The 26200-nt window shown below is 40.2% G+C and overlaps 5 protein-coding genes across 5 annotated transcripts in view; 2 read left to right on the top strand and 3 right to left on the bottom strand.

The window, feature by feature from the left end:
* spen (spen family transcriptional repressor) overlaps nucleotides 1-1115 on the bottom strand; it is a 28311-nt gene extending 27196 nt beyond the window's left edge. The window contains exon 1 of the mRNA XM_084367820.1: nucleotides 741-1115. Within this exon, the coding sequence (XP_084223946.1) occupies nucleotides 741-823 (83 nt within the window). The 5' untranslated portion in view covers nucleotides 824-1115. The remainder of the gene's footprint in view (nucleotides 1-740) is intronic.
* Nucleotides 538-12995, top strand: smim1 (small integral membrane protein 1). The gene is made up of 4 exons (XM_084367823.1): nucleotides 538-694; nucleotides 1405-1484; nucleotides 11649-11834; nucleotides 12365-12995. Exons 3-4 carry the CDS (start codon nucleotides 11728-11730, stop codon nucleotides 12486-12488), a joined length of 231 nt encoding a protein of 76 aa, XP_084223949.1. The 5' UTR covers nucleotides 538-694; nucleotides 1405-1484; nucleotides 11649-11727; the 3' UTR covers nucleotides 12489-12995.
* tmem82 (transmembrane protein 82) lies at nucleotides 5746-8570 on the bottom strand (the record flags this gene model as incomplete). Its single annotated transcript, XM_084365925.1, has 6 exons — nucleotides 5746-6070; nucleotides 6591-6778; nucleotides 7014-7428; nucleotides 7983-8175; nucleotides 8302-8374; nucleotides 8480-8570. 6 exons carry the CDS (start codon nucleotides 8568-8570, stop codon nucleotides 5990-5992), a joined length of 1041 nt encoding a protein of 346 aa, XP_084222051.1. The 3' UTR covers nucleotides 5746-5989.
* Nucleotides 12996-13255: 260 nt separating the features above from the next.
* Nucleotides 13256-16268, bottom strand: mad2l2 (mitotic arrest deficient 2 like 2). The gene is made up of 8 exons (XM_084367822.1): nucleotides 15937-16268; nucleotides 15424-15542; nucleotides 15245-15316; nucleotides 15058-15158; nucleotides 14846-14940; nucleotides 14495-14568; nucleotides 14235-14327; nucleotides 13256-14064 (listed from the first exon to the last, which is right to left on the bottom strand). Exons 1-8 carry the CDS (start codon nucleotides 15974-15976, stop codon nucleotides 14026-14028), a joined length of 633 nt encoding a protein of 210 aa, XP_084223948.1. The 5' UTR covers nucleotides 15977-16268; the 3' UTR covers nucleotides 13256-14025.
* A 577-nt stretch (nucleotides 16269-16845) lies between these two features.
* On the top strand, nucleotides 16846-25068 carry LOC311264770 (uncharacterized protein; the record flags this gene model as incomplete). The annotated part of the gene is made up of 13 exons (XM_084365869.1): nucleotides 16846-16992; nucleotides 17436-17492; nucleotides 17584-17627; nucleotides 17708-17779; nucleotides 17897-18085; nucleotides 18534-18768; nucleotides 19089-19360; nucleotides 22096-22174; nucleotides 22823-22866; nucleotides 22947-23015; nucleotides 23149-23337; nucleotides 24180-24414; nucleotides 24788-25068. The coding sequence occupies exons 2-13, from the start codon at nucleotides 17456-17458 to the stop codon at nucleotides 25066-25068; spliced, it is 1746 nt and encodes a 581-aa protein (XP_084221995.1). The 5' UTR covers nucleotides 16846-16992; nucleotides 17436-17455.
* Nucleotides 25069-26200: the final 1132 nt, after the last annotated feature.

The raw sequence follows: 26200 nt of genomic DNA, 5'->3' as shown, positions 1-26200 counted from the left end.
AGCTTGGAGGTTTCACCGACTTGTGTTAGATTCAGGACGAATAAAAATAATAAAAAACAATCCGGTTCTTGCAGCAGCCACCGTGCACTCTGCTAGATATATACATGTTATGCTAATTAAGCATACTTTGTGCACGGGGTCTGGCTGGAAGCTGTGACCTGATAAACTCACGGGAGAGTCAAGTGAAACACCGGGTCCATGATCTGCTCAGGCAGCAGACTTCATAGTCTGCCAGAGATGCAGACCGTGAAATGCACACAGCTTGTACAAAGCTAGCAGCTCGCCAGGTAGAGGCTGAAGTTTGTTTACACTGGCGGTGTGCTGTTAGCGGCTACGTTACAACAGAAACTGTGTTTTCTCTACGGTCGCCAGGTGGGAAAGGTTGGCTTCTTAAAAGTCAAACAGTTACAGGGCGCGAATGTGAAGCCACACGACATGAAAAGGACGAGTAAAGTTATCACCTAGCCCACAAGTTGGTGTCAAAATGGCAAAACCATATGTCCGCTAGCTGGGGTGGCTGGCGCGTGCTAGCCGTTTTTTCTTTCTTATCTCGGTGTTGTCGCGTATGGAGAGCTGACAGCACAGTTGCCAAATGGGACTTCGCTACAGGGGGAACCTCCTGCTTCATCCCGACTTCACTAAAATGTGACACAACACAGGGAGAGATGCTGGCCGTGCACTCGTCCTCACACTGGTACAAAACACACTCACACACGTCGCTCACAAGTGTCTCTACTCACCGCTTGAAGTGCTCAATGATTTTCTCTTCTCGTACATTTTCGGGTAAATTTCCCACCCATAAATGTCTGGTTTCCCGGACCATACTGTGTGCTCCTGCTCCCCTATCATACAGATGAGTTTTCTATGTCAGTCTCTTCCCGTGCAAAATAGAAAAGGTTTGCAAAATAAACGCCGGACGAGGGGAAAAAAAATACTCGGCGCAAATCATTGACTGGTCGTTGTGACCCAATGTAAACCATTAGGTTGGATCCCCGCACGCTGTTTGATACTCTTCACTGTTAAAGCGCGATCTTGCACCTCATGAACGCGCTCCGGACTGTTCCCGTGACTAGGCGCGTCCCTGACACCATGCGACCTTTGGGTGTCGAAAGAAAGCATGTAGCTTCCTAAAAAGATGCAGCAACTTCGCTTGTAATGAGAGGCACACCGCGCAGGCGTGGCTTTGTGTGTGAACTTCTTTTTTTCTCCCCGATGAGATAGTCCTCCGCCGCTGCGCATGCGTGAGAAAACCCCTGGTTGAATGAAGGTGCTTTGACATCTGAGAAGCTTTGACTCACAGGAGGCTCCCATCACAGTTGGGCATGGCAAGGTGGAACACTTTGCATACAGTCAAATTAAATGAGCACAAGTTTAATATTTATAGCTTGTTTTTTTTGATACAAGGAGAAAAACATCGCCCCAAAATGATCAAGTGAGCCATCAGCCCACATGTTAAAACAGAAGCAAGCTCATCGTTTGTTGAGGTACGTCAACCATTTATCACTCTGTCTAAATACTAATAATCACAGGGTGTAATCGGGAAGGGCTCCTTGTGTGCTCAGCTCCAGCCTCCCCTGAAGCTGCACAGAATGAGCAGTTTGAGGAATGGATGGATGGACTGATCACTGATTACCTTTAAGTCACCACTAATTGCTTTATTTGTCTCCAGAATATAGGTTTACATCAGTAAAAACAATACTACATGCAAGGAGTCAGTCATAAGCTACTCATAGGTCATAGTTGAGGGTTTTCAAAATTGCCCCCCTGCCATTTAAATTCTTAAAAGGTTGGGCTGAAGATTTTGACACGCAAAGCAGAAACTTCAGCCTGAAAGAAACAGGAAACTAACAGCCTTTTGTAGATGACTGTGTATGTTAAAGGAGACCTATTATGCTTTTTTCAATTTTTCCCATTCCTTCAGTGTTATAAAGGTTATTGTGCATGTAAAAGATCTTGCAAGTTAAAAAGGTCAAAGTCCGCACCAACAGAAGCTCCTCTCTCCCACAGAAAACACTGCTCCTGAAACGCCTCGTCAGTAGTCCGCCTTTAACTCTGTGACTTTTTGACATCACACTACGTCAGAGAGTCGCACATTTGCATAATTTCTGCCCAGTGGTTAGTTTGGCACGTAAGAATTGATTTAGTACAGCTGCTCTGTTGTTGGCAGTGCTGGTTTAGGCATGTGTGAGCTGACCAATCAGAGGAGACTGGGGGGCCTTAAAGAGACAGGAGCTAAAACAGTGCATTTCAGACAGAGGGGGATTTCACTGCTTCAGCACTGGACAGTATGAGAAAACTGATGCATTTTTTTGAGCATTAAAGCATGTAAACCTATTCTAGTAGTAACACAAAATGAAATAATCAACCTGAAATTGAGCATTACATGTCTCCCTTATGTTAAGATCATTTGAAGCTGTGTTGAGCTTCAGTAAAACAATATGCTGAGGCATCAGTTAAAATCTGCATAAACTCCATTAAAGTTCAGTTACGATTTCATGATTCTGTAAGAAATATCAGTCGTGAATCTATATTACTATATTCATAATTAACTGTACTTTTTGGCCTGTAGCATTAACAGTAAAGTATATATAAATTTAAAACAAAATTAAATGCACTGATGACTTACTGTGACACATTTTCCCCCCAAGTTTGTCACGTATCCGTATAATAATATTCCACTTCTGTAAACTGAAAGAATCAGCTCACAAGCCCATTATATTAAGCCTAGTTTTGGGGAACTGGAGAAAATCATGTAGTTAGTGACTTATCACCAACGCTTATTCATCCATTAATCACAGAACTGCTGCCCTAAACGCATTAGTATAAAAGAGGGGTATCCAAACTTTTTCCATTGAAGGACAAAAACTTAAACTTGACTGGTCGGTCATGGTCTTAAACCAACTCCTAATGTTCCCTTAATTGAATGACTTCCTGCGTGTCACTGTTCCTGCTGTGCTCTGATTAGGAAAAATAATAATTAGGTAGGCTACCTAGTAAAGAGCATTTTACAAAATAAAACAGCAAACGGCAATATATATTTTATATATTTTTTTTTAATTTCTAGTTTTGTTTTTGCTAGAAACATCTGCCGGGCCAAATATAACCTTGTAGCGGGCCCCATTTCGGGTAGCCCTGGTGTAAAAGAAGAAGTCAGGTTTACTTTCTATCAGTCCAACTAAAACTAACATGTCAGAGAGCCAATTCAAAAGGATATTCTCAAAAAGTAAGAAGGTCTGGCAGCTGTGGGATGACAAACTATTCAAACCAAATCACTTTCACATGCTAACAAGTTGACTTGACTTGATATTTTCGTAAGAAGCCTTTGTATTCTTTATCAATGCATTGTAGCTGCTGATAAAACAAACACCTCTCAAATGAACCAATCAAGTTTAAGATGTTGCTGATTGGCAAGATGAGACACTAAACAATAAACAAAATCAGGATTAAGACAGGATTGAGAAGAAGAGCAATGCCACAGACATGAGATTACAAAAGTCATTCATAAAACACTTCATCACAACGAGGTTTGATTCTGCGCTACACTTTAACATGTCTCCCATTTGCTTGTTGTAGTCTATCAAGACAAAACTTCTACAAGTGGGATACAAAATGGTGTGCAGGCTAAAGTCAAAATTTCACCTGGTCTGATCTCTGCTTTAAGCTAATAAGTAACATGAGTGATTGGGCCCATGTCCAAAGGTTCAAAAGACCAGAAGTGATAAGCACTGATGAGGGGTAAATAAAAGCTGCACCATTTTGATGTGTTTTTCCTGTCAGTCGCCTAACATTTTTATGACACTTGCTCAATGTGTAGCCGAGATTTCTTAAAATATTACGTCAACCTAATCAAGGGGTCCACATGTGTTAATAAAATGGTGGGTGAACTGAGTCTCAGGTCACTTTCACCCTCAGTACATTGTGTCCATACTGTAACTGAGCGGCCAATAGAAAACCATTATTTGATTAAAGTTTGGCATAGTAAAGCTCTGTTACTACACCACAGCATTATTCTGCTTTTGTTGCTATATTAAGCACGTATACTGTGGGCAGAAGTGCGCCTGCGCTAAAATGCGGTAACAGGGGACTGGAGGGAAAAAAAAAAGAAAAAAAAACGCTCTGCGCATGCGTGCAGCGTGCCTATCAGATGAGAACAGAAAAGTGTGGAAGTCTCCAGAGGAGGTGTCAACAACTGCTCAGTCATTTCAATGGGCATTTTCACCATATTCGGGTGCTCATGGAGAACGTCCTCCCTGTGTCTGCTACTGAATTCGTCCTGATGTGGAACTATATTCAGTTAAAAGTCTAATAAACCTACGGGAGTACAATTTCCTATTTTGGTGGATCGACTATAGACACCAAAACTAAATTTCCTCTTCAGTGACTCTCAGACCTGGATTATCTCTGGAGCTGGACCGCCAGGCTAATGTGCCCACTGTAATTTCACACGCCTTTTTTGACATGGAATGACGGGACTGATAATACAAAAACCTTCTCATGGAATATGTTTCTGTCAGCCCACAACTCTCAATAAAGACACATCTCATGGGCACAATACCGGCGTCAAAATGTGGATTTAATTTGGTGTGTGTGTGTCTGAGAACTTCCAAATTGTCACAAGAAGCGAGGCTTTGACGTTACTGAGAAAAACACAGCAGAGGCTCGTGTAAATGTATCAACTGTGCTACAAATCTGTCATATAAGCGTCTCGTGTGTAAAAGAGAAGTCGGTGTCTGCAAAGAATAATGTGTTTTCATGTGGGAGACGGAGTTTAGTAAAAAAAAATCTTCTTTGTTGGAAGAATTTTAGACGGAACCAAAGTGAGTGAAGCCGAGTAACACAGCCTTTCCTTTGTCTAACGCCATTTTGTGCGACTTTACAGCACGAACGTTGTCGTCAGCCATTTTGCCTTTTCTTTTCCAACCAGACAATCTCAGGAGGGAGACGACAAAAGCGAAAAATCGCATCTACAGGCTCAGAAGTTGTTTGAATTGAGATAAGCGACAAAAATGACGGGAAAAAATTAATAAACGTCCCTCAAGTGCGTACCCTGTGTGGGGTGGTGTTAGTGTCTGCGTTTGTTATTGACGTTTGCAGCTGTCAGTCTCCACACAGCAGGTGGAAGAGCCGGGCTGAGACAGGTTTTATAATCGTGTTGTTTGTCTCAGTTTAATCCATTTCTGTGCAATACGAGCAAATTACAGATTTGTTTCATGGTAAACCCTCAATTTGAGCCGCGTGTGATAGTCTAGCAAAGGTTACATTAAATCATAATGTGCAGTATTATGTTTTCTTTTTGTCAAATAGCCTACCTAAGTGTCTATTAATGGTAAAAGAAAAAAAAATCTATTGTTAAAAACTGAATTAAAGAAAATACAATAGCCTAGAGCTGGATCATAAGAAACAGATGACTTCTAGACTTGATTGCAGCGACATAACATACGCATTATAAATCTCACTTATTTTGACCCTCATCCATCAGCAGGCCGTGGAAAGGGTTACAAAGCCCCCTCGGCTCTGGGGCCCCACAAAGAAAATCTAGGAACAATGGCTCTCTCCAGGAGTATCTGGCATGCCAAAACCTCTCCAAGATTACAGCGCTAATTCATCCCAGAGCTCAGACAGACTGCTAGAATAACATCCAGAACTGCACGTTCGTCACCTGAATTAGTGTTAATGCACTGATAATCGAAAAAGGAAAGGAGATGTAACAGACGAGAAGAGAGTTAGGCCTATGTGAGTAATGTGTGGGTCATATTACTATTCTAACACAGGCAGGGTTTGTTGGACAAGCTTTCTCTGTAAGATTAAAGAGCTGGAAGCATTTTTTATGAGATTGAAATTCCAAAGTAGTCATAATATTGGACTTTTTAATGAAAAAATATCACATTGTAAATACAAAAGCATTCATTGTTGATGTAGCCCCAATAGGGCTCACACAAATTAGTGCCATTATAAAGAAGTGCCACGAGTCTTTAAAATCCCAGAGTGGCTATCTGTGATGCTGCTTCTCTTGTGCCTGTGGTCTTCGTCTCCGGTCCCTTTGTACATAGTCTGTATAATCATCTTCACCCTGTATACACATAACAAATATGACGGATGAGATGCAGAACATAGACTTCGGATAGTCAGAATAATCAATATTATTAACATTATTAACCCAAAAAATACATTGTATTAATATAAATCATATTGATGCAGAATTATGATATAACGTTGAATAAATGTCCTTTAGGTTACTCTCATAAAAAATAATTTATTTGCAGAAATGAGTCAACATTTTTTTGCCAATTCACATAAACATTTTTTACAAGCACTGCATCAACAGTGTGTGCTTTTATTCAAAACTCTGAACTATTTCACCAGGCAGTGAAATACAATGTAGGCTCAGTATTCTGAATCGGAGAATACTTTGACCTGAATCTGTCGTGGGGATCTTAAACCTTCTCCACCTGGGATACAAGTTTGAGAAGTTCGGTCTCATCCTGGGACCCACTCTAATGAACACATTGATATTCTGCCCCAGTTCTGGGGTCCCGATGGACAGAAAGTGCTTTCGGCCCTGCGCGCTGCTTCCGGGGAGACTCACTGACCTGTGAGGCTGCCGCATCCAGCAGATCCATAGTGGGGATTAGACAGCTGGCCTCACCCAGGAAACACATTAGGATGTGGAGCACGTCGGCCCAGCGTCCAACAGTCAGCATCAGGACCATCAAACCGCCGAGACGCACCGCCACTGTGTTCAGGACAGTCTGGCTGCCTGGCAGACGGTGCTGCTCCTCTGCAGAGTCAAGACGCAGCATTAAAAGGCAGATATTAAAAAATAAATGTGTGCAATTCAAGAGAGGTCTATAGAGGTGTGATGATGGATGAATTAGTGGTCAGACAAGACAGGACAGAGGCATCAGACTAATGAATAATTTTCTTCTGTCCTGAGAAGGGTTGGTATCCCAGACTGATCAGTGTCTTATGAGCTTTGCTCCCAAATTTCTGAATTTACTTTACATGTTTCTCACCCTGCATGTACACAACCAACAGTGTGTAGCAGATAGTCAGTGGTGTCCAGAACCTGAGGGCCTCTGTCGCAGAGAGGAAGTGTTTATTGATGATTGATATTGCGGCCACCACAGCCACAGAGAAAGTAATGATCATCGCCCTGCACAGCATTGGCAGCAGGCAGCGGCCCGATGTGAGGAGGCTGATGCAAATGCCGCAGTAGCGCTGCGAGCTGTGGAGTTTATACAGAGCCATGACATGGTGCAGCAGGAGTGTGGCCTGCCGAGCCAGGAGCCAGCTGAGCGCTGCTGCCAGGAGCGAACATAGCCAGCGCTGGGATGCCCCCTCATGGAGAAAGTGCAAACCACAGCTGAGGGCACAGCCAAGAGTGAACTGGCTTTGAACTAACAGCTGCTGCAGAAATTTCTTGGACTCCTGGGAAATAAAGGAGCATATGAAGAGAAGTGATTGATGAATCAAAACAGACAATTGACTGTGTGTTATAATAGATATCATGAGTCAACATGACATGATAAATCACAGGAGTTAAAGGTGCAGCATGTAAGAATTGACCATCTGTCAAATTCACACTCAGAACAAATAGGGGGAAGCATGTCATCAGAGTAACCGCTAGCTGCTGCTTACTGTAGCTGCCTTCAGTTAGCCCAGTTAGCCATGCAGCTAGCTGTCGGGACTGGGAGCTCAGGGACCAGTGAAGTGTTGGTGTTTTCACAGCTAGCAAAGGAGCTTTGAACTGGGACAGGTTGGGGCTAGCTAGATATCGCTGCAACAGAAGAGTGTCCTAACATCAAAACTATTATTTTTATATAGTCTCTTGATAATTAGATTTTTAAATGAATTTAACAATTCCTTTTTTTTTTTTACATATTGCACCTTTAACTCAGCAAAAGTTTGCAGTAAGAAGCGAAAAGCAAATCAGGCGATACACTTGAGTATTAGGCATATTTATATCATGTTCGGTTTCTTACTGGTCCAGCTGTGAACCATCCAGAGAAAGCCCGAAGACAAAACTCTAGCACGACCAGGGAGGCAACACGGGAGCCCACTACAGCCAGTAGCCCAGTCACAATGAAAAACTGGAGCGTCTCAGGAAGTCCAGCTTTAGTTTTCCTTTTAGGACTGGGTGTCCTCTGATCTGATGTGTCTTTATCTTTTTGATCACTGTAACAAGAAGAGAAGAAAACTAATAAGCATCTGAAATCTGAAATCTTGCAAACTGGTCAGGTCATGCAACGTCATACCAAATGCAAATTCATGCACAGGTCTACTAAAAGAGCATTTCCCCACCTCTCCTCCTCTAGAAATAAGTGCACTCTCAGCAGGGAGCAGAGCACAGAGATCGCACATGCTCCTACCAGTCCTGCGGGTCACATAACAACCAATAACATACTTCAGCAACCCACAGTAAACAGTCAAGAAACATCCTGTAGCTATATGGACACCAGAGAAAATAAATAGATCTCACCTTGAAGCAAACAATCCACTGGATTTGTTTCTAGAGTCAACCACTCTGGTAGGAAGGAAGTCGGAAGAAGCGACGTGATAAACGAAAACATCATTCCACCTTAAACTTAAAGTAATAAATAATTTGACAGTCTTTCTCTCACACAATCACACACTCTGGAACCATATTTTGTGGTTATTCCAGATCAGGCTACAGTAACGTGAAGTATCTGCGTAGCTCTTCTGTTTATCTCATCGCCTCAGCACTGAGCTTTGCTCATGCACAAGCCTGTTCTGCGCCCTGTACCAAAGGTCGTCTGAGTGTCGGTGAAACAGAGGCCCTCAGCAGTGTGACTCATAACGTGATAATAGAGGTTATTGCACTATGAGAAATACTTAAGACTCTTAAATTATGGCAGGCACGATAGTTGTGCTCTCAAGTTAGAATATTCATTCGCTCTGAAAAGGAGTTCTTCTCCCACATCTCTTTGAAAAATCATGTTTTGCCTAGAGCAATATTACAAGTCAAGTTTGTACAATTATTATAAATATTCAAATTACAAATATCAGAAGGCCGTATCATCTAAAATATTAAAAACAATAATAATAAATACTTGATTTGAATAAAGAGAACGTCAACACACACACACACACACACACACACACACACACACACACACAAACAGAAAGCAAGGGGAGGAAACCTTGAAACTGCAGAAAGAGCAACACATGAGGGACCTCCTCTCAGAACAGACATGCAGTAGGTGCCACATGTCAATTAGAAGTAGTGCTGGAGTAACATTATGGACAAACAGCAATACAATATCAAGAGAACAAAAATATAAAGAGGAGAGGGGAGTTTATTATTTTCATTTACACAAAGTGATCTGGGGTCAAACATGCAACACAAAGTCATGTTTCAACAAAATGTCTTCATAGAATCACCAAGAAACCCTCATTAGTTATATACATTTTGCTTTGGCTGATCCTACCTATTCTGAGCTGACCTCCATCACTCCATCTTAGTTTTGTGGAAATCATTTAGCCCTAAAACCTGTAGCCATCTTTAAAGGTACATTATCTAACACTTTTCCACCTGTCGGATTCATACTCATACTTATACAAATTAATAGGAGGCAGCATGTCACAGAGTTACCACTAGCTGCTACTAACTGTAGCTGCCATTAGCACGTTAACTCAGTTAGCTGTGCAGTTAGCAATTTGGACTGGCGAAGAGGGAGGAGGAAGTTTTCAGTGAATTTAGTGCCAAGGATATTCTAACTACACAGCAGTTTGGGTGGGGACAGGAAAGTTGTGAGGTGGGAGAGGAGTGTGAGGGAGGTCGGACCTCAGCAGCAACATGATAGGCTTACAGTGTGTGTTGCTCTGCTATTGGACAGATGTGAACAGCTGATGTGAACAGCTGATATGTCAATTGACAACCCTAGATAATGACAGGTAATTAAATAAGTAATAAGTGAGCATGCGTGACAGGAATAAATGACAGGATGGTGTAAACTAAAGGCCTAAGCATGCAAAAAGAAGTGTTCCTGACTGAACTTTCACTAGAGCCCCATTAAAAGAGAGAAACTTGAATTCAGAAGGTGTACGGTTGTATTTTGCTATTTAATAAGGAAAATCAGTGGAGGAAAACTTCCTTTCTTGCTTTTTGTAATCCTGTTTTGTTAATCTAACAAATGTACAGGGACCAGGATAGAAAAACACTGAATGTTTCTCAAACAAATGATTTTCTCCTGAGTGTTCATATCTAATAAAACCTGAAAAAGAATTCAGGTACATCCACATCTCAATGTGCAAATGTAATGCAGATAGAGTGGGTATTGTGAATGCATACTGAAACCTCAAGGAACAGAGGCCTTTTAGTGTCCTGCTCAGAAGGTGGCACCTGTGACATTTTAAGGCCAGTGGGTTCATTTACAGTAATGAAATGAGTGAGTAGCTGAGATTGTGCAATTGCTTTTTCTATCTCAAACACAAGAGGGCGCTGTTATTCCAGCAGGAGCAGAGGTGCAACTTGTGTATCTGCTTCATTGGACCCAAAGAACAAACTTTTGAGACAACAAAGTGATATTGAATTAAACAAAATCACATTTATTTTCATGGAGGGGAGGAAGCATCATGAAAATCTATAAGTATTTTTGTGTTGGACAAAACTGGAGACAAAGGAGCCACACAGAGTTTTAATTGCCCTTTGTCACTCATATAAGACTCATATAAGGAGGTGAAACAGGAAAGCTTAACCTCAACCAATGGATTAACGACAGGACGACCTCAGTGAACACATGAACTATGGTCAAGGTCTCATACCAAGCAGGCGACATAAAAGAGCTGGAGAGCAGAGCTTTCTAAGAAGGCTGTTGACTGTTTCACACTCGTACAGGTGAGCACAGCTTGAATTATCTGAATGTGGGGATATAAAGTGAATTCTGCTCTACATCTCTGCTTATGAATCTGATTAATTTGATCAAGTGGATTTAGCTCCTAAACACTGTGAATACTTGTGTTATTTGCACCAAAACTAATTTTAAGTGTCATATTATGTTAAGCACTTACAATTTTGAGGTACTTGTGCTTTACTTGCGTTTTTCAATTTTCTGTTACTTTATACTTCCACTCTACTACATTTTATTACAAATATTGTACTTTTTACTCTCTTTATTTATTTGGTAACTTTAGTTACTTTGCAGATTGCATACTGCATCAGAGCCAAAGTAGCACAGTTTTAAATGAAGTTATTTTATCTGAAAACAAGTTTAAAAACCACTGATTTGAATAATCAGAAATATACTGATATCAAATATACAGTACAGTATGTATGTATGTATGTATTTGATAATTAAGTACATTTATTGCCATAAAATTACAGTTGATACTTAAATCAATGTAACATCAGATACTTTAGTATTTTAATCAAATGCTTTTTGTGTGGGTGACTTTCACGTTTATCAAAGTAATATTTTAACACAATATCTTCACTTTTACTAATGTGACCTGTCTGTGACCTTTAGGTACTTTTCACAGCACTGCATGTAGATTAAAGCACAAAAATTAATCAGCTTGAAGTCTCCTTTGACCTCCACACATGATCAGGTCATATTTAACTCTGCCTTTTCCTTTCTTTGCTAGTCAAGATTCCTTTAACGGCCTAACGGACATTTTGTTTCACACAGACACCTCTTCATCCTCAGCGTGTCTGAGTGAGTGATCATTGATTCTAGGCAGCAGATAAACCTCTGATCTGAGAGAGAAATGACCACCCACACGGACTCCAGTGGTGCCGGCAGCGTGCAATATGATCGCTGGAACGAGGACAACATCAACATGAACGTAGAGGGATCACAGTCTAGGATGACGAGGTGAGACGAACTGACTGCTGACAAAAAGATGCAAAGATCAAATATAAAGTTTTCATGAAGTTGATCATTTTCTGATGCTACTGTGGATAAAAGAAGATGATGTGGACAAGGTCGAACCACACACATGTCTGGATTACACTCATAATATGGGCTGAAATTGATCTTTCATTAAAGGTCAAATATGGTTTAGTCAGTGTTATATATGTCTGATAAGGCTATTGTCTGTGATGCAATTCACCCATCCATTCCATTTAGACTTCCCCCTTTTGCACTTTGATCAACAAGGACACATACTGTAACTGTATGCATGAATCTGTTATTTTTAACATGGATTTGGCCACTGGAAGGTTGTGTTATTCCTCTGAAACAACAAACATTCTACCATCTACAAAAAAAATTGCATTAAATTACCAAATAACTTCAGCCCTTTAAGCTTTGTAAAAGCTTGATGATCAAACTAACTTAGTAAGACAGGGGGTAAATTAAAGCTGTTTGAACTGACTCTGCCTCGCTTTCTGATCCATTCACAGGATCTACAACAGACTTAGTGGCGGCAGCACTGGGATAGCAGTGAAGGCAGCAGGAGCTTTGGCTGCACTGGTGTCCATTTACATCATTGGATACGTGACAGGATACTACGTCCATAGGTGCTGAGAAACGACATTTTAGAACGATTTAGATTTAGAAAAACAGCGTGCTCACAGGGAAGCCTGAGTTGGAATTTTTGTTTAATTCATTGACATTCTGTCATCATTGTCTTCATTTTTATACATTATATTGAAAGTCATATAAATGTTTGTAAAGCATTATTTATTCTGAATAATATACAGACAGATTCATGGCCCAGTGGTCCTGGGTACAACTCCAGGCAGGGGCAGGGCCCGTCTGTGTGGAGTTTGCATGTTCTCCCCATGTTTGTGTGGGTTTCCTCTGAGTGCTCGAGTTTCCCAGCCATCAGAACGTGTACATTCGGTTAATTCTCCGGTCAGTGCCCTTGCTGGTTGCTGGCTGCCTACTGCTCAGGGATGGGTTACATGCAGATAACAAGTTTCAATACACTGTACAATTGTATGTGATAAATAAAGATTTTTCGTCTTCTTGCCTTAATGAAAATTGAGTCTTGCGACATGCACCAACAAAGATTTAACTGAATATTAAAGAAAGTTAAAAAAAAAGTATAAAATTGTATCGTGCAAGTGCAGTCGTATTAACTGCACATTCTATACTGCATGTAAAGTCTGGTTTACATGTAGTTTATATGGTGACAAATCATTCACCACTGTATAAAGAACTTTGTTGCATGGCTTCATAGAGAGTGTCTCTAGAATTAGTCTACTACTAGTTGTGACTAGTGGTTCAGGGGTCCTCTCAGCCTGTGCTCAGAAATATGAATCCCTGCTTTAATACACCTTATGACAGAGGATGATGATGTTTTTATTACAATTTAATCATTTGACACATATTATCAGCAGTAAAAATTACATTGCTCTTCTGTCAAAACATCAAAACTTTGAATTTGTCACATCACAATGGACACAATCATTACTGCATGTTGTAAATGTGCATGAGAAAACACAACAAGCTCCTTTTTATTCCATAGGAACCCACCCAAACCTTTCACACTGTATTCTTGACCAACGTTATGACTCAGTAGGACATGATAGTGGGTGAAATAACTGTCCTTCAAACAGAACAATATTATCCAACCTCTGGACTCCCTCTGCAGCTGAAAAGACAACATCTAGGGAGCATTAGCAAAAGAGACACAGAGTGAGGATATTTTTACAGTGACGGTACCACACAGCCGAGGGTTAAACTGACACCAGTGGTTTGTGCTGTAAAAGCTGGTGGAGTATTTTTGAACCAGCATATTCAATGTCCCCTGTAATTTTACTGTCATGGTGCAACAACTATATTTGGATCATGTTACACTGAACATCTGCAAACACAATACATGACAATAAAAAACAAGCATGTACATGCATAGTTGTATGGCCTGCAATCAAATCACAGGAAGACATCAAACAGTCTGGGCCAGATTTGATTCTTAATGAGACATCAGCTGTGTCCATCAGTCCTACCCTGCAGCATAATGTGCACACCTCATACTTCCTTCTTGATGATCAACAAAAACTTGTTTGAAAATGGTATGTTTTACACTTTGTTCCACTTCCTTCTAAAGAGCAAGGAGCTACGTCTTCTGGGCTCTCTCTTCCACGTAGAGCTGCATCTGTTAAAGGCAGAGAACAATAGGAAATCAGTATGAGCAAATGGATTGACAAGATTAAATTAAAAAAAAAAAAAAACAGAATTAGAGTTAAACCTCGCTTTAAATTTGGTGTCTTAGATTTTTGTCTTTGACCAGATATACTGAACAGTGAGTGGGATGTTTCTGCTTACTTTTACTATGTCAGATGTCATTGTCTTCAGTGGGATCAATCTTGGCTCCTGCATGTGGACCTCCTGCTCATCAGCAACTATCCACGGAAAATCCTTGATAGGGAAAAGCAAAAATGTGAGCCAACACATCCATGTAATTATTTACTGTTTATATATCATTAGTGCTGATTACAATACTATCAATAAATAAATAGGCTGCTCTGTTAATATTAGAAGTTGTACATCACGAGTTAATCTGTAGGTTTATTTTAAAATCCCACCTTGATGACTTGAACCTTCTCCATGTTGCGTGTAGCAGCATCTCTGGTATGTACTAGGACTGTAAAGGAACAACCTGTGACAAAAAAACAAAACAACTACAGGTCACAACTAAGTCTATTCACACCTGAAAATCATTTACAAGTCATATCATCTCCTTAATCAAGTAACTGTCATTACAAGCTGCTTCTCAATCTACACAATCAATTTCAGCTCATCTAGCTTTTGAGAAGTCATTTACTTCTTTGAATGGTCAATAAGGCTCAGTTGTTTTACACCCTAAACTACGCTTCACAGGTGTGTCGTATGTATCTGTCATGTACTTCTCTTCACAAAATCATTAGTTGCATTACCTGGTGGGTTATTATTTAAAACAGCATCACACACACTGATCTTCAGGATGAATGCCCTCAGCAGCTGCTCCACATGTGTCAGTAATGTGTCTGAGCTGTAACAACAAAAGCACAGGCAGTTAAGGACCATGATAACCACAAAAAAGTACCACAAAATAAGCATGCTGTTTATACTCAATGTCAATTGATAAAAAAAGACAAAGTGGTAAAACCTGATAGACAGTAGTGTAGGTTGGGAAATCTCAAAGACAAATCTCTCCACTGGATGATGCTCTTTGTCCATGATGACAACGACCACCTTCTCTGCATCGTTCTGGGAGGGAATCAGAAGACTTTAGCAGTATACACACAAATACGTTGAGATCCTCACATTAACCTAAGCTTCGGGTCATGTCTTACCTTCTCAATGAGTGGCTTCACACAGTGAAGTGTATCTTGGATATACTGATTCAGTTCTGGGTGACATGACATCTGGAAATAGCCACCCCCAAAAAACAAAAAGACCAGTATTAAAGATACAAATAGGTAAGCCTTACAATTATGGGTATATAGTAATTACACATAAATTCATGTGTTACCTGCACAGGTACATTATATTTCTTTCTCTTCTGAAATATTCCAGAGGGATAAACTTCACGGACATACAGGATGAGATGAATAGCGACCTCCAGGAACTCGCACAGGATGTCAGCAACCACTGGAAAACAGGAATTCACGGTATAATAACATCTCTCCTGCAAGACCTTTGTTCTTGTATTATGACAGTTTACCACCAAACTCAATGCAAATATCCGGCAATTTAGTATCTCGATGTTGGCTTAACAATACATGGGACAGCAAGTAAATTTAGGGCGAATTTACAGATATAATCAGCCCACTTGTATTAAGCAATGCCGAATAAACCAGCATACATCCATGATTCATCTTATTTATGTTAATGGATTTTCTACTCATAAGCAGGGTCAAATTTAATAGCCAAATAAATCAACTGGACTTTGTCGAGATATTCGTTGACAAATCAGGGGTATGAACCACGGCAAGAGGAAGGATAATTGACAGTTTCAAGCCAGTGGCTAGTTTGGTCGTCTTACCTTGTCCAAAATTGAGGTCTTGCCTTGTTAGAGTTGTCATATTTTCTTTCCTAAAAGCTGTCAAATGAAACTGCTAATTTTCTAGCTAGCTAACGTTAGCACAGCAGCGGTATGTCAAGCGTTCATTATCTACTTGATGCTGCTTTTAGTTGTCAGAACGACGATGACAACCAATGGGAAGGAAAGATAAAAATGCCCGGTTAAACAAAGATGAATGGCGGATTACAAAAAACACTGATACAGACTTAAAAACAAACTAAGGATATAATTAATTTCACGACGGATCCGCGGCTTTTTCCCTCCGTTACAAAAGCTCAGAGCATCGACGCGCGTTTCATTGACGTCACTGTGTTTACAAGATGCTAAACGTCTACTAGTGATGACGTTGCTTGGCCTTACCTAAGAATTTTTGTGATTCTGGAGGTTATTTGAAGTTTTAATGAACAATTGACGCCAAAATACATCTTTAATACATCAGACTGGGATGTGAATTTCGTAAAATAAGCATATATTTTTTGTTTTTGTATTATGTATGTCTCAGGTTTAATTATTTTTTTAATTTCATGAAAACTTTTTTATTTATTTTTTTAATAATTCGTTTTTAAATCAACAGGGTCGACAAATGAACACAACCAAAGCTCTGTATCTAAATTCAAGGGAGAAACGTGGGTGATGTTAAGTGACACCCCAAATCATCCTTTAGTGATGTCATGTGGGTCAGGTGCACCCTGAACACACCGCCACTTTTTATTTCCCATTTTAAATTATATTGCCTTATAATTAAAAATCCAAGAGTGCACATGGTATATAGAATAACAAAAAAACATCCGGATTGTGTTTAAAGTGTCAAGAATCTGAAAAATGGGAAATTCCCTTAAAGGTAAGCAGAAATGTGGATTTTCGGAAAGTGACCACAAAGGGCACAAAATGGACGGTTCAACAGTCCGAAACGCTATCGGCTTCACCCCAAGTCTGTGGACAAAGTCTGAGTCTGTGAATGTGGACACTGGCCAAGACAGGACTTCAGGACTTACAATGAGGTGACGCTTTCAGACGGTAGGCAAGGTGGTCTAATTCAACAAACGCTTTTTGTGTGATATATTGCTAACAATACACACATAACCTGGTTAGCTACATGTGTAGTTTAACAATGTTTACACGCAATAGGCTATATGTATCTTTTAAGCTTGGACTGGGCAGGCTAACATTGTAACCACCTAAAGTCAAATAGAGACTTGTGGAAAAAAACATGTTGTTGTTAAATCCTCTGGATAACAGGGTTGGTAACATTATAATAGTAGCTGTGTGGAAAAAAGCCATTCGGTTTTTCCACTTCTGTTTAACAGGATTTTGCCCTCACCATGGACCTGAGTTTGAACACATACCTTCTGTCATATATTAACTATCCTGGCTGCCACACCAGTTCTATAGGCGGCCAGCTGTAAACCTGCATCCTCAGGTGTTATCTTTATAACAGGTCAGACACTTGGTCTTTGCAGGTTGTGGAACTGTGCAAGTCATGCCTTTTTTGGACTTCATAGCTGGGAGCATTTCAGGTAACAAAAAATAAATAAAAATAAAAATCTTATTTTCTGCATAGTTTAATAGTGTTTTGGAAAATTGACATTCCCTTGTTGGTTATTGCAGGTGCAGTGGGAATTGCAGTTGGACATCCAGTAGACACCGTGAAGGTTGCGTGACACACAAAACACATAAACATGACTAAATGCGTAAAATTATCTTTTTCTGACTCCTCATGTTTTATTGGTAGGTGCGCCTGCAGGCCCAGTCTGTGTATAAAGGGATATTTCACTGTATTGTTAAAACATACTCTCATGAAGGGGTAGGTGTCTTGTTCTCTTTAGTTGTTTCACCAGATATCACTGCATAAATACTCAGTCTCCACTAGAGATCACATGAGAGAGAGGACTGATGCATGATTATCTGTTTATTATTTCAGCCCCATGGATTCTTCAAGGGCATGGCATTTCCAGTGATGACCACAGGCCTCACCAACTCCGTTGTGTTTGGCAGTTACAGTAATGCTTTAGATTACCTCACTCAGTCTCAGCGCAGTGACAGAAGTCAAGGCAAACCGGCCTCTGCTGCACAGGTCTTCACAGCCGGCTGCTTCTCAGGCCTGGTGCAGGTAAGAACACCTGACGTTCACTGGCTGGTTTCATTCAAGGCACCTTGCAGGATCATAGGTGCAGGTATTGCAGGCATGATGACTGTTAGGGCTCCAAAGGACAACAAGGGTTATGAAAGTGACCACTCTCAGGGTGTTAAGCCTCTTCATTCACAGAGAGAACAGCAAATAATTTCTAGTTTCATGTATTGTGTGTTCCCCACCTACTATAAGGCAGGTGTAGAGGAAGAGCTCCAAAAAAAAGTCCAGAGAAAAGTGTAAAGTGCTGATGGCCACTAGAGGTTGCAATGTTTATTACATAGCCAGTGGAGAGGTCAGTTAGTTTGAGTCTTTGTTGGTTTGAGTCTTTTCATGGGATTTGTTATAACTGTCATAGCTTGAAACTATATTAGGGTGACAATAATTATTAATTAGGGTGGACTGACCCTTTAACTTGATCTGCTTTCAGGTGTTTGTATGTGCACCCATCGACCTGGTGAAGGTGCGCCTGCAGGGTCAAACAACGGCTGAACGATACCGCGGACCCATTCATTGTGTTGGTGTCATCCTGAGAGAGGAGGGACCCAGGGGTCTGTACCGAGGAGGACTGGCCCTCGCCCTGAGGGACATACCCTGCCATGGACTTTACTTCATGCCTTACGAGGTCACTCGAAGGGCTCTGACTGAAACTGGCAAAGAGCCAGGTCAGTTTTAGAGACAACAGCACAGATCCTCAATAAATATTTAACCAGGGTAGTGTGTGAACTATGGAAGGCTGTTTTAGTCAGAAAAAAATGATAATATGGTAATTCAAAACGATGAGATGCTTGCCAAACTTTTAACTTCTAATATAAAGATTATGAGAATATTGTCAGACACTATGTCAAAAATTTTAACCTAAGAAGTAAAAGTAGTGACAATATTTGAAATATTAAGTCAAAATAATATAGTAAGAGAAAGATTTTCTTTTTTCAGTACACACATGACTTCAAAGATTTAAACTACTAAACCTTTCTGTCCTCAGGTACGTTTGCAATATTAATAGCTGGTGGCGTGGCAGGCGTGACCACTTGGTCATTTGCTACGCCCATGGACATGGTGAAAGCCCGGCTCCAGATGTCGGGGGCCGGCGGTCGAGTGTACAACGGGGTCCTCCACTGCATGAGAGTGAGCGTCAGGGAGGAGGGAGTGAGGGTCTTTTTCAAAGGCCTCCTGCTGAACAGTCTGAGGGCCTTCCCCGTTAACGCCGTCACCTTCCTCAGCTACGAGAGACTGATGAGGCTTTTCTGTCCACCAGCGACATGACCTCACTCTTGACAATGACACTCCTTGTTTTACAAACTGAGCGGTCTTCCCATGGTGTGAAAATTTCACCATACATACACAAATTGACTGTAGGTTGGGTATTCTCTTAACATTATCAGTTGCAACAGTCTCAGTTTTTGTTTTTTAAGTTATTGAACCTGTAATATTGTTTGAAACTTTTTAAAGACAATGACATTTTATATCCAAAAGGTCAAAGGTCAGTTTCACAGTGACATCATAATGTTCTGGCCATTATTCAGTGTCATAGCTCAGGAACAGCAACTCGACTAGTGTGCTGAGGCATACAACCGCAAGGCAGTAACTGTTTGGTTTTTTTTTTCCTCCCAAAAGCATTTAATTCCTGTCAACTGGGCAGAAAAAGTAAAAGTGATTATCTTTATAAATAAACAATACTATGACAGCTGAGAATGGCCTTTCACTGCAATTTTCTTTCAAATTATGTTATTTTCAGATCACATGTTAAGTATTTTGTAAACTCAATATAATAGTTTCAAATGATAAAAAGGTTATTTTGTCTTGTTTTCTTGAAAAAAATTAAAGCGTATCACAAGAAATCGAATTTTGTTTTCTTAAGAATGCAGGATAATTATGATGAACTCCAAAATGAGTGTTATTTGATCACCTAAATACATTTACATCCTACAGCCATGAACTATGCCCAGTCACACCTGTGGTTAGACCTGTACCCTGCAAAACATCCACAAGCAAATATCAGCCATGAACTGATGTCCTCGCAGCCGTCCCTCTCAGGATAGACCCATGTCTATTTAAATGGTGTATCAGAGGCACTGGAGATGGTCATAATATGGGAATATCAAACTGTGGCTCTGTGTTTTCTCCAATAACAAGGAAACTTCCAGAATGTGGACCTCATACTATCAGCTTGGAGCTTGTGTTACTTCAGGTGTTCCTCTGACAAGTCCAACCACACACCTGGAGAATCCTTTCACAATGCCAGTAATGAATTGGGTAAAGATTATCTCTTTAAAAACCCTCTTGGACTAGCTGGATAATACATTGTAAAAAACCGCAAAACAGGCTGTTTAGTCAATTTTTTACTTTATAGAGGTATGTGGTTCTCACAGGACAGTGACGCTACACAGGGACATGCACATGATTAGAGGGGCAGGGGCTCAAAGTCAGAAAAGGGTAGTATGTGTGTGCGCAAAGAGCGCGTGAAATTTTTTTTCAGGCCTTAATAACAATATGTAGATTAATGTAAAAATGAATAAACAAAGTACTCATAGAAAGCTAACTACTTAGCTGTGTATCCTGTGTAGCTGTGAGTGATATGCAATTGTGAAAAAAACTTTTGTGTCAAATTATTGTCAACATCAGTTTATTCACATTATCATAATACTGAGGTTTGGAAGACGTGCTGCAGGCATAATTAACATGAATCCAGTTTAATTACAGATGGTAATATTTCAAACTCAGATAACCTACAGCTTATATACCCTCTGAAATTGCTATATTATTAATCATTTATTGCATTATTATTATTATTATTATTATTATTATTATTATTTTATTAGCCTACAGTAGTTGTAGCAGTAGTAGTTGTAGTTGCATGAATGCAGAAGCATTCATGCAACTACAACTACTACTAGTACTACTACCAGTACTTCTACTACTAAAGCAACCCTACAGTAAGCCAGCATAATAACAGGAATTTATTTATTCATTAAAAAACACACAAAAAGGGCCCTTTTTAATACAAGGCAAAAAGGGCAGGGGCTCAAGCACCCCTTGGGCCCTATGTGTGCACGTGCCTGACGCTACAAACACAATGATCAGAGAATATGATGCATTGCTGTAGATTAAACTAACCGACCTTATATAACATGAGCTCAACATTAAACATCTACAGCAGTGAACTGACACATACGCATCAATGCAGCAGGCGTCATAATCCAAAAACATCCGATATAAAAACACATTACATACAACAAAGAATATTGTAATGGTATACTGTCGACCAAACTGAAAATGTCCCCGGTTTTCATTTTAGAAATCTGGTCACCTTATTTAAACAGTAAGTTAGTGTCCCATAAAGGACTATTTCATATGAGGAAATATTTTGTGTTTTATCTGTGTTAAAAACACTAATTAATTTGGTGGGATGTACACTGTAAATAAATATGTAAATGTCCTACTTCCTGTTAAAACGGAAGTTTATTTTGAAAGTGCTCCGCGTGCATATAAACAGTGAGAAAGTATCAACATGGAGGTAGAGACGGTGATGACTGAAGGAGAGAGTAACGGGAGTTTAGCATCAGTCGTGAGGGCCACAAAGGTATGTTTATTGCATTTATATGTGTCCAACAGTTTTGAGTTTTTGCTAACCTTCCGGTGCATGCAGAGTACGTTAATGTTTTAAGCTAATGTATTGTTTGGTCTTCTGTTTGTGTGATTTCTGTTCAGCTCTGTCATTGCTGTGTGTTACAGATACAGAATAAAGTCAGCCCGGGCTAACTTCTTTCTACTGAAATGCTACAACTGGACAAGCTAGCATAGCACTAAGGGAGGTTAAGTGAAATGACGTCGAGTTGTGGAAAATGTTTCGATAATTAATCTTCTTCTCAAAAGTACTTTGGTTTCATTAACACCTTGAACCTGTACACTACCTCCAGTCATATATTAACTATCCTGGCCACAGGCTGCTAGCTGTAAATCTGCATCCTCAGGTGTTATCTTTATAACAGGTCAGACACTTGGTCTTTGCAGGTTGTGGGACTGTGCAAGTCATGCCTTTTTTGGAATTCATAGCTGGGAGCATTTCAGGTAACAAATATATATATATATATATATATATATATATATATATATATATATATATATATACATATATATAAACCCCCCGGGGATTACGCCTGTGTGATTTGACAAGCAAGTTATTGTTTTGTGTGATCCGATCACCCACTGGGTGACCATTTACATCCACTGGGTGACCGTTTACATCCACTGGGTGACCATTTACATCCACTGGGTGACCGTTTGTCACTGGTGCCACTATCACAAATTCATTTTCCCAACTATTCATTGTTAATTTTCCTTTTTTTCTAAAATTAATTTGCATTATCAAACAGTGCTGATTTACTTAACTTTAATGATATTTCAGTGATAAAATAACTTAAATTCATGGTTATTGGAGTCCTCTCTTCTCCGTTCCTTTGTTTTACTCGCTTTTACTCACAGGTTTGTTAATTGACCGAGATATGAAGCGTCCATAGCGCAAAATAATATAACATCAGAGATAAAACACTCTCCGCTCCCCTCCTCTCGTCCTCCACAACAGCGGCGGTCAGTTTTTAACAGCTGCTATTTGTTTGTAGGGGAAACACTGGTAGTATTTGTAGCCTTTATATATTTTACATATATATATATATATTTATATTTGATATATTTACATTCCCTTGTTGGTTATTGCAGGTGCAGTGGGAGTGGCAGTTGGACATCCAATAGACACCGTGAAGGTTGTATAACACTCTGAAATCCATTAACATGACTAATACGCTAAACGAGCTTTTTCTGACTCCTCATGTTTCATTGGTAGGTGCGCCTGCAGGCCCAGATGTATAAAGGGATATTTCACTGTATTGCTAAAACATACTCTCATGAAGGGGTAGGTGTCTTATTCTCTTTAGTTGTTTCACCAGATATCACTGCATAAATACTCAGTCTCCACTAGACTGATCACATGAGAGAGAGGATTGATGCATGATTATCTGTTTATTATTTATTTATTATTATTTCAGCTCCATGGATTCTTCAAGGGCATGGCATTTCCGGTGATGACAACAGGCCTCGTCAACTCTGTTGTGTTTGGCAGTTACAGTAATGCTTTAGATTACCTCACTCAGTCTCAGCGCAGTGACAGAAGTCAAGGCAAACCGGCCTCTGCTGCACAGGTCTTCACAGCCGGCTGCTTCTCAGGCCTGGTGCAGGTAAGAACACCTGACAGGATTATAGGTGCAGCTATTGCAGGCATGATGACTGTTAGGGCTCTTAAGGACAACAAGTTCTATGAAACTGACCACTCTCAGGGTGTTAAGCCTCTTCATTCACAGAGAGAACAGCAAATAATTTGTAGTTTTATAGTTTAGTTCTTGTTCTAGAGACCTCTAAGGAGAGTTCAGACGTTGTGTGAAAATAAGACTTATAGTGTAAAGTGCTACTGACCCCAAGAGGTTGCAATGTTCATTACATCCCACAAAAAAAGTCTTGGTCAGAACGGGGTTAAGAATGTGTTTGACCTGAGACAGGCATCATTGGAGAGGCAAATGTTTCATGAGAATCAAAAGTTTAGCAATCACCCATGTAAGTTTTAATAGTGCATGAGTTTAATGGGAAACTTGGTTTTTGGTTTAAAAGTCCTCATCATTCGAGAATAAGCATGTTCCACCTGCAGTCGGGCCTTCAACAGTCCCTTCAGAACTGGCACCGGCTCCACACTGGCCACAGTTTGAGCCTGGTTTCTACGCGTCAGCCAGAAGGACAACTTTGCAGAACCAGATAGAAAGTCCAAGAGTGTGTGGACAGTCTTCTTCTTTGCACAGTATTTTTGCCCTGTGCACAATGGATTTGCTCTAAGAGAACCATGAATACTATACTTGGTTGGGAAATCGGCCCAATAGTCTTTCAGATACTGTGTCATAGATCTAAGTGTTGGCCAAGAGTGACTGTTTTCATTGTGTGAGGCACTTTACTTTTGCTGAATGAAATATGCTATACAGATAAAGCATTAATAATTTGGGTGGACTGACCCTTTAACTTGATCTGCTTTCAGGTGTTTGTATGTGCACCCATCGACCTGGTGAAGGTGCGTCTGCAAGGTCAAACAACAGCTGAACGATACCGCGGACCATTTCATTGTGTTGGTGTCATCCTGAGGGAGGAGGGACCCAGGGGTCTGTACCGAGGAGGACTGGCCCTCGCCCTGAGGGACATACCCTGCTATGGACTCTACTTCCTGCCTTACGAGGTCACTCGAAAGGCTCTGACTGAGACTGGCAAAGAGCCAGGTCAGCCAGTTTCCTTCTATCAGGAAAAATAAGAGATGAAATGTTAGAGATGTTAGAGATAATACAAAATAAAAAATAAAAAATGATGAGATGCTAAACCAAATGTTTAACCTTCTTAGTAAAATTGGTTTGATTCTATGAGAATACTGTGAGATATTTAAGTAAAGATCATGAGATGACACATCGTAATGATTCAAGGCTAATTATAAGATATGAAAGTTCGACTGATAAAAATCAAGCTGGGCTTCTCTGGACAGAGCTTTAGTTAACTGCTGTTCAGAAGAAAGCTTGGTTTTAGTTTATCTTGGTTTTTCATGTTATCTACAATAATTCTCTAGTGTACACACATGACTTAAAACCTTTCTGTCCTCAGGTACATTTGCAATATTGATGGCCGGTGGCATGGCAGGTGTGATCACCTGGGCCTTCGCTACACCCATGGACGTGGTGAAAGCCCGGCTCCAGATGTCGGGGGCCGGCGGTCGAGTGTACAACGGGGTCCTCCACTGCATGAGAGTGAGCGTCAGAGAGGAGGGAGTGAGGGTCTTTTTCAAAGGCCTCCTGCTGAACAGTCTGAGGGCCTTCCCCGTCAATGCCGTCACCTTCCTCAGCTATGAGAGTCTGATGAGGCTTTTCTTTCCACCAGCGACATGACCTCACTGTTGACAATGACACTCCTTTTCTTGCAAACCAGCAGGTCTTCCCATGGTGTGGACATTTCACTTGAAATACACAAACTGACTGTAGATCAGACATTCTCCAGGGTTTTTGAACATAATCAGTTGAAATGGTCTCAGTTAGAGTTTTTAAAAATGATTTAATCTGAAATTCTGTTTGAATCTTTTAAAGTCTGAATGGAATAAGTCAACTCTCATACAGCTAGCGTCAGAAACCTCAACACATTATATCAAGGATATTTGTTTGATGAAAATGTTCAAATTCAGCTCCAGCTGAGTCTCCTGTGACTTGAAACGCTTATGAGGAAGACAAATTGTGAATGTAAACGTTTTAAGAGTTTTCACAATATTTTTTATTTTAAAGCATTTTATTCCTGTGAAGCAGTTTTCATATAAATAAACAATTCTACGGAAGCTGAGAATGCCCTCATGCCGTAATCTTGAGGTCAAAACTTGAGATAATTGTTTTGGTTTCTTGTGAAGACGGGTTAATTTACAAAAGGCTGTTTCGTGGGAGAACAGAATAATTAATCACAATAAATCCACTTTGGTTTTCTGACGATCATGGGGTTATTAGAGAGAATTACCGATCAGTGTCTTGTTCATCTGATCAAACTTGACTTTGACCCACAACATTTCCATTTAATCTGATGACCTTTCTTTTCTTGTGGCAACAGGTTGTTCTCTCTTGATCTCGAGCTGACAAAGCTAACTTTCTCGATAAACAAATTACTAACTTGTGATCTTGAGATAATGAAATTTATTTATTTTTTAAAAACAGTTGCCACCATGGCACTTCTGGCCTTCCATACAATATCAAGAATAGTTGTTTTCCTTATGTGTGACTGGTGCATCATCATTTGCACTTGTAGGTCACATATCAACATGCTGTGTGTATACGAATAGGTGGAACATTACTCTGTGTGACCTTTGGGTAAAGATCAGCAAGTCTCCAAATGTTGTCAGCACTATGTTGACATGTTAAGTCTTTGTAATTGTGAACATAGTAAAGCATTTAAGCTGCAAACAGCTTGATATTTTGCTCAGGAGTTCAGGGAGACTAAAAGCTAGGAGAGTAAATATGGGCATTGCATACACCTGATGACCAG

Source organism: Pagrus pagrus (genome assembly GCF_965226575.1).
Source record: "Pagrus pagrus genome assembly, chromosome: 11".
NCBI classification, from domain to species: domain Eukaryota; kingdom Metazoa; phylum Chordata; class Actinopteri; order Spariformes; family Sparidae; genus Pagrus; species Pagrus pagrus.
This window is presented reverse-complemented; position numbering and strand designations above follow the sequence as displayed.

Coding starts and splice junctions, on each gene's coding strand:
- mad2l2 (XM_084367822.1), bottom strand. CDS start 15,976: ATGACAACTCTAACAAGGCAAGACCTCAATTTTGGACAAG. Junction 14,328..14,494: donor AGAAGGTTCAAGTCATCAAG/GTGGGATTTTAA, acceptor TTCCCTATCAAG/GATTTTCCGTGGATAGTTGC. Junction 14,065..14,234: donor TGACATCTGACATAGTAAAA/GTAAGCAGAAAC, acceptor TGCCTTTAACAG/ATGCAGCTCTACGTGGAAGA.
- smim1 (XM_084367823.1), top strand. CDS start 11,728: ATGACCACCCACACGGACTCCAGTGGTGCCGGCAGCGTGCAATATGAT. Junction 11,835..12,364: donor TCACAGTCTAGGATGACGAG/GTGAGACGAACT, acceptor ATCCATTCACAG/GATCTACAACAGACTTAGTG.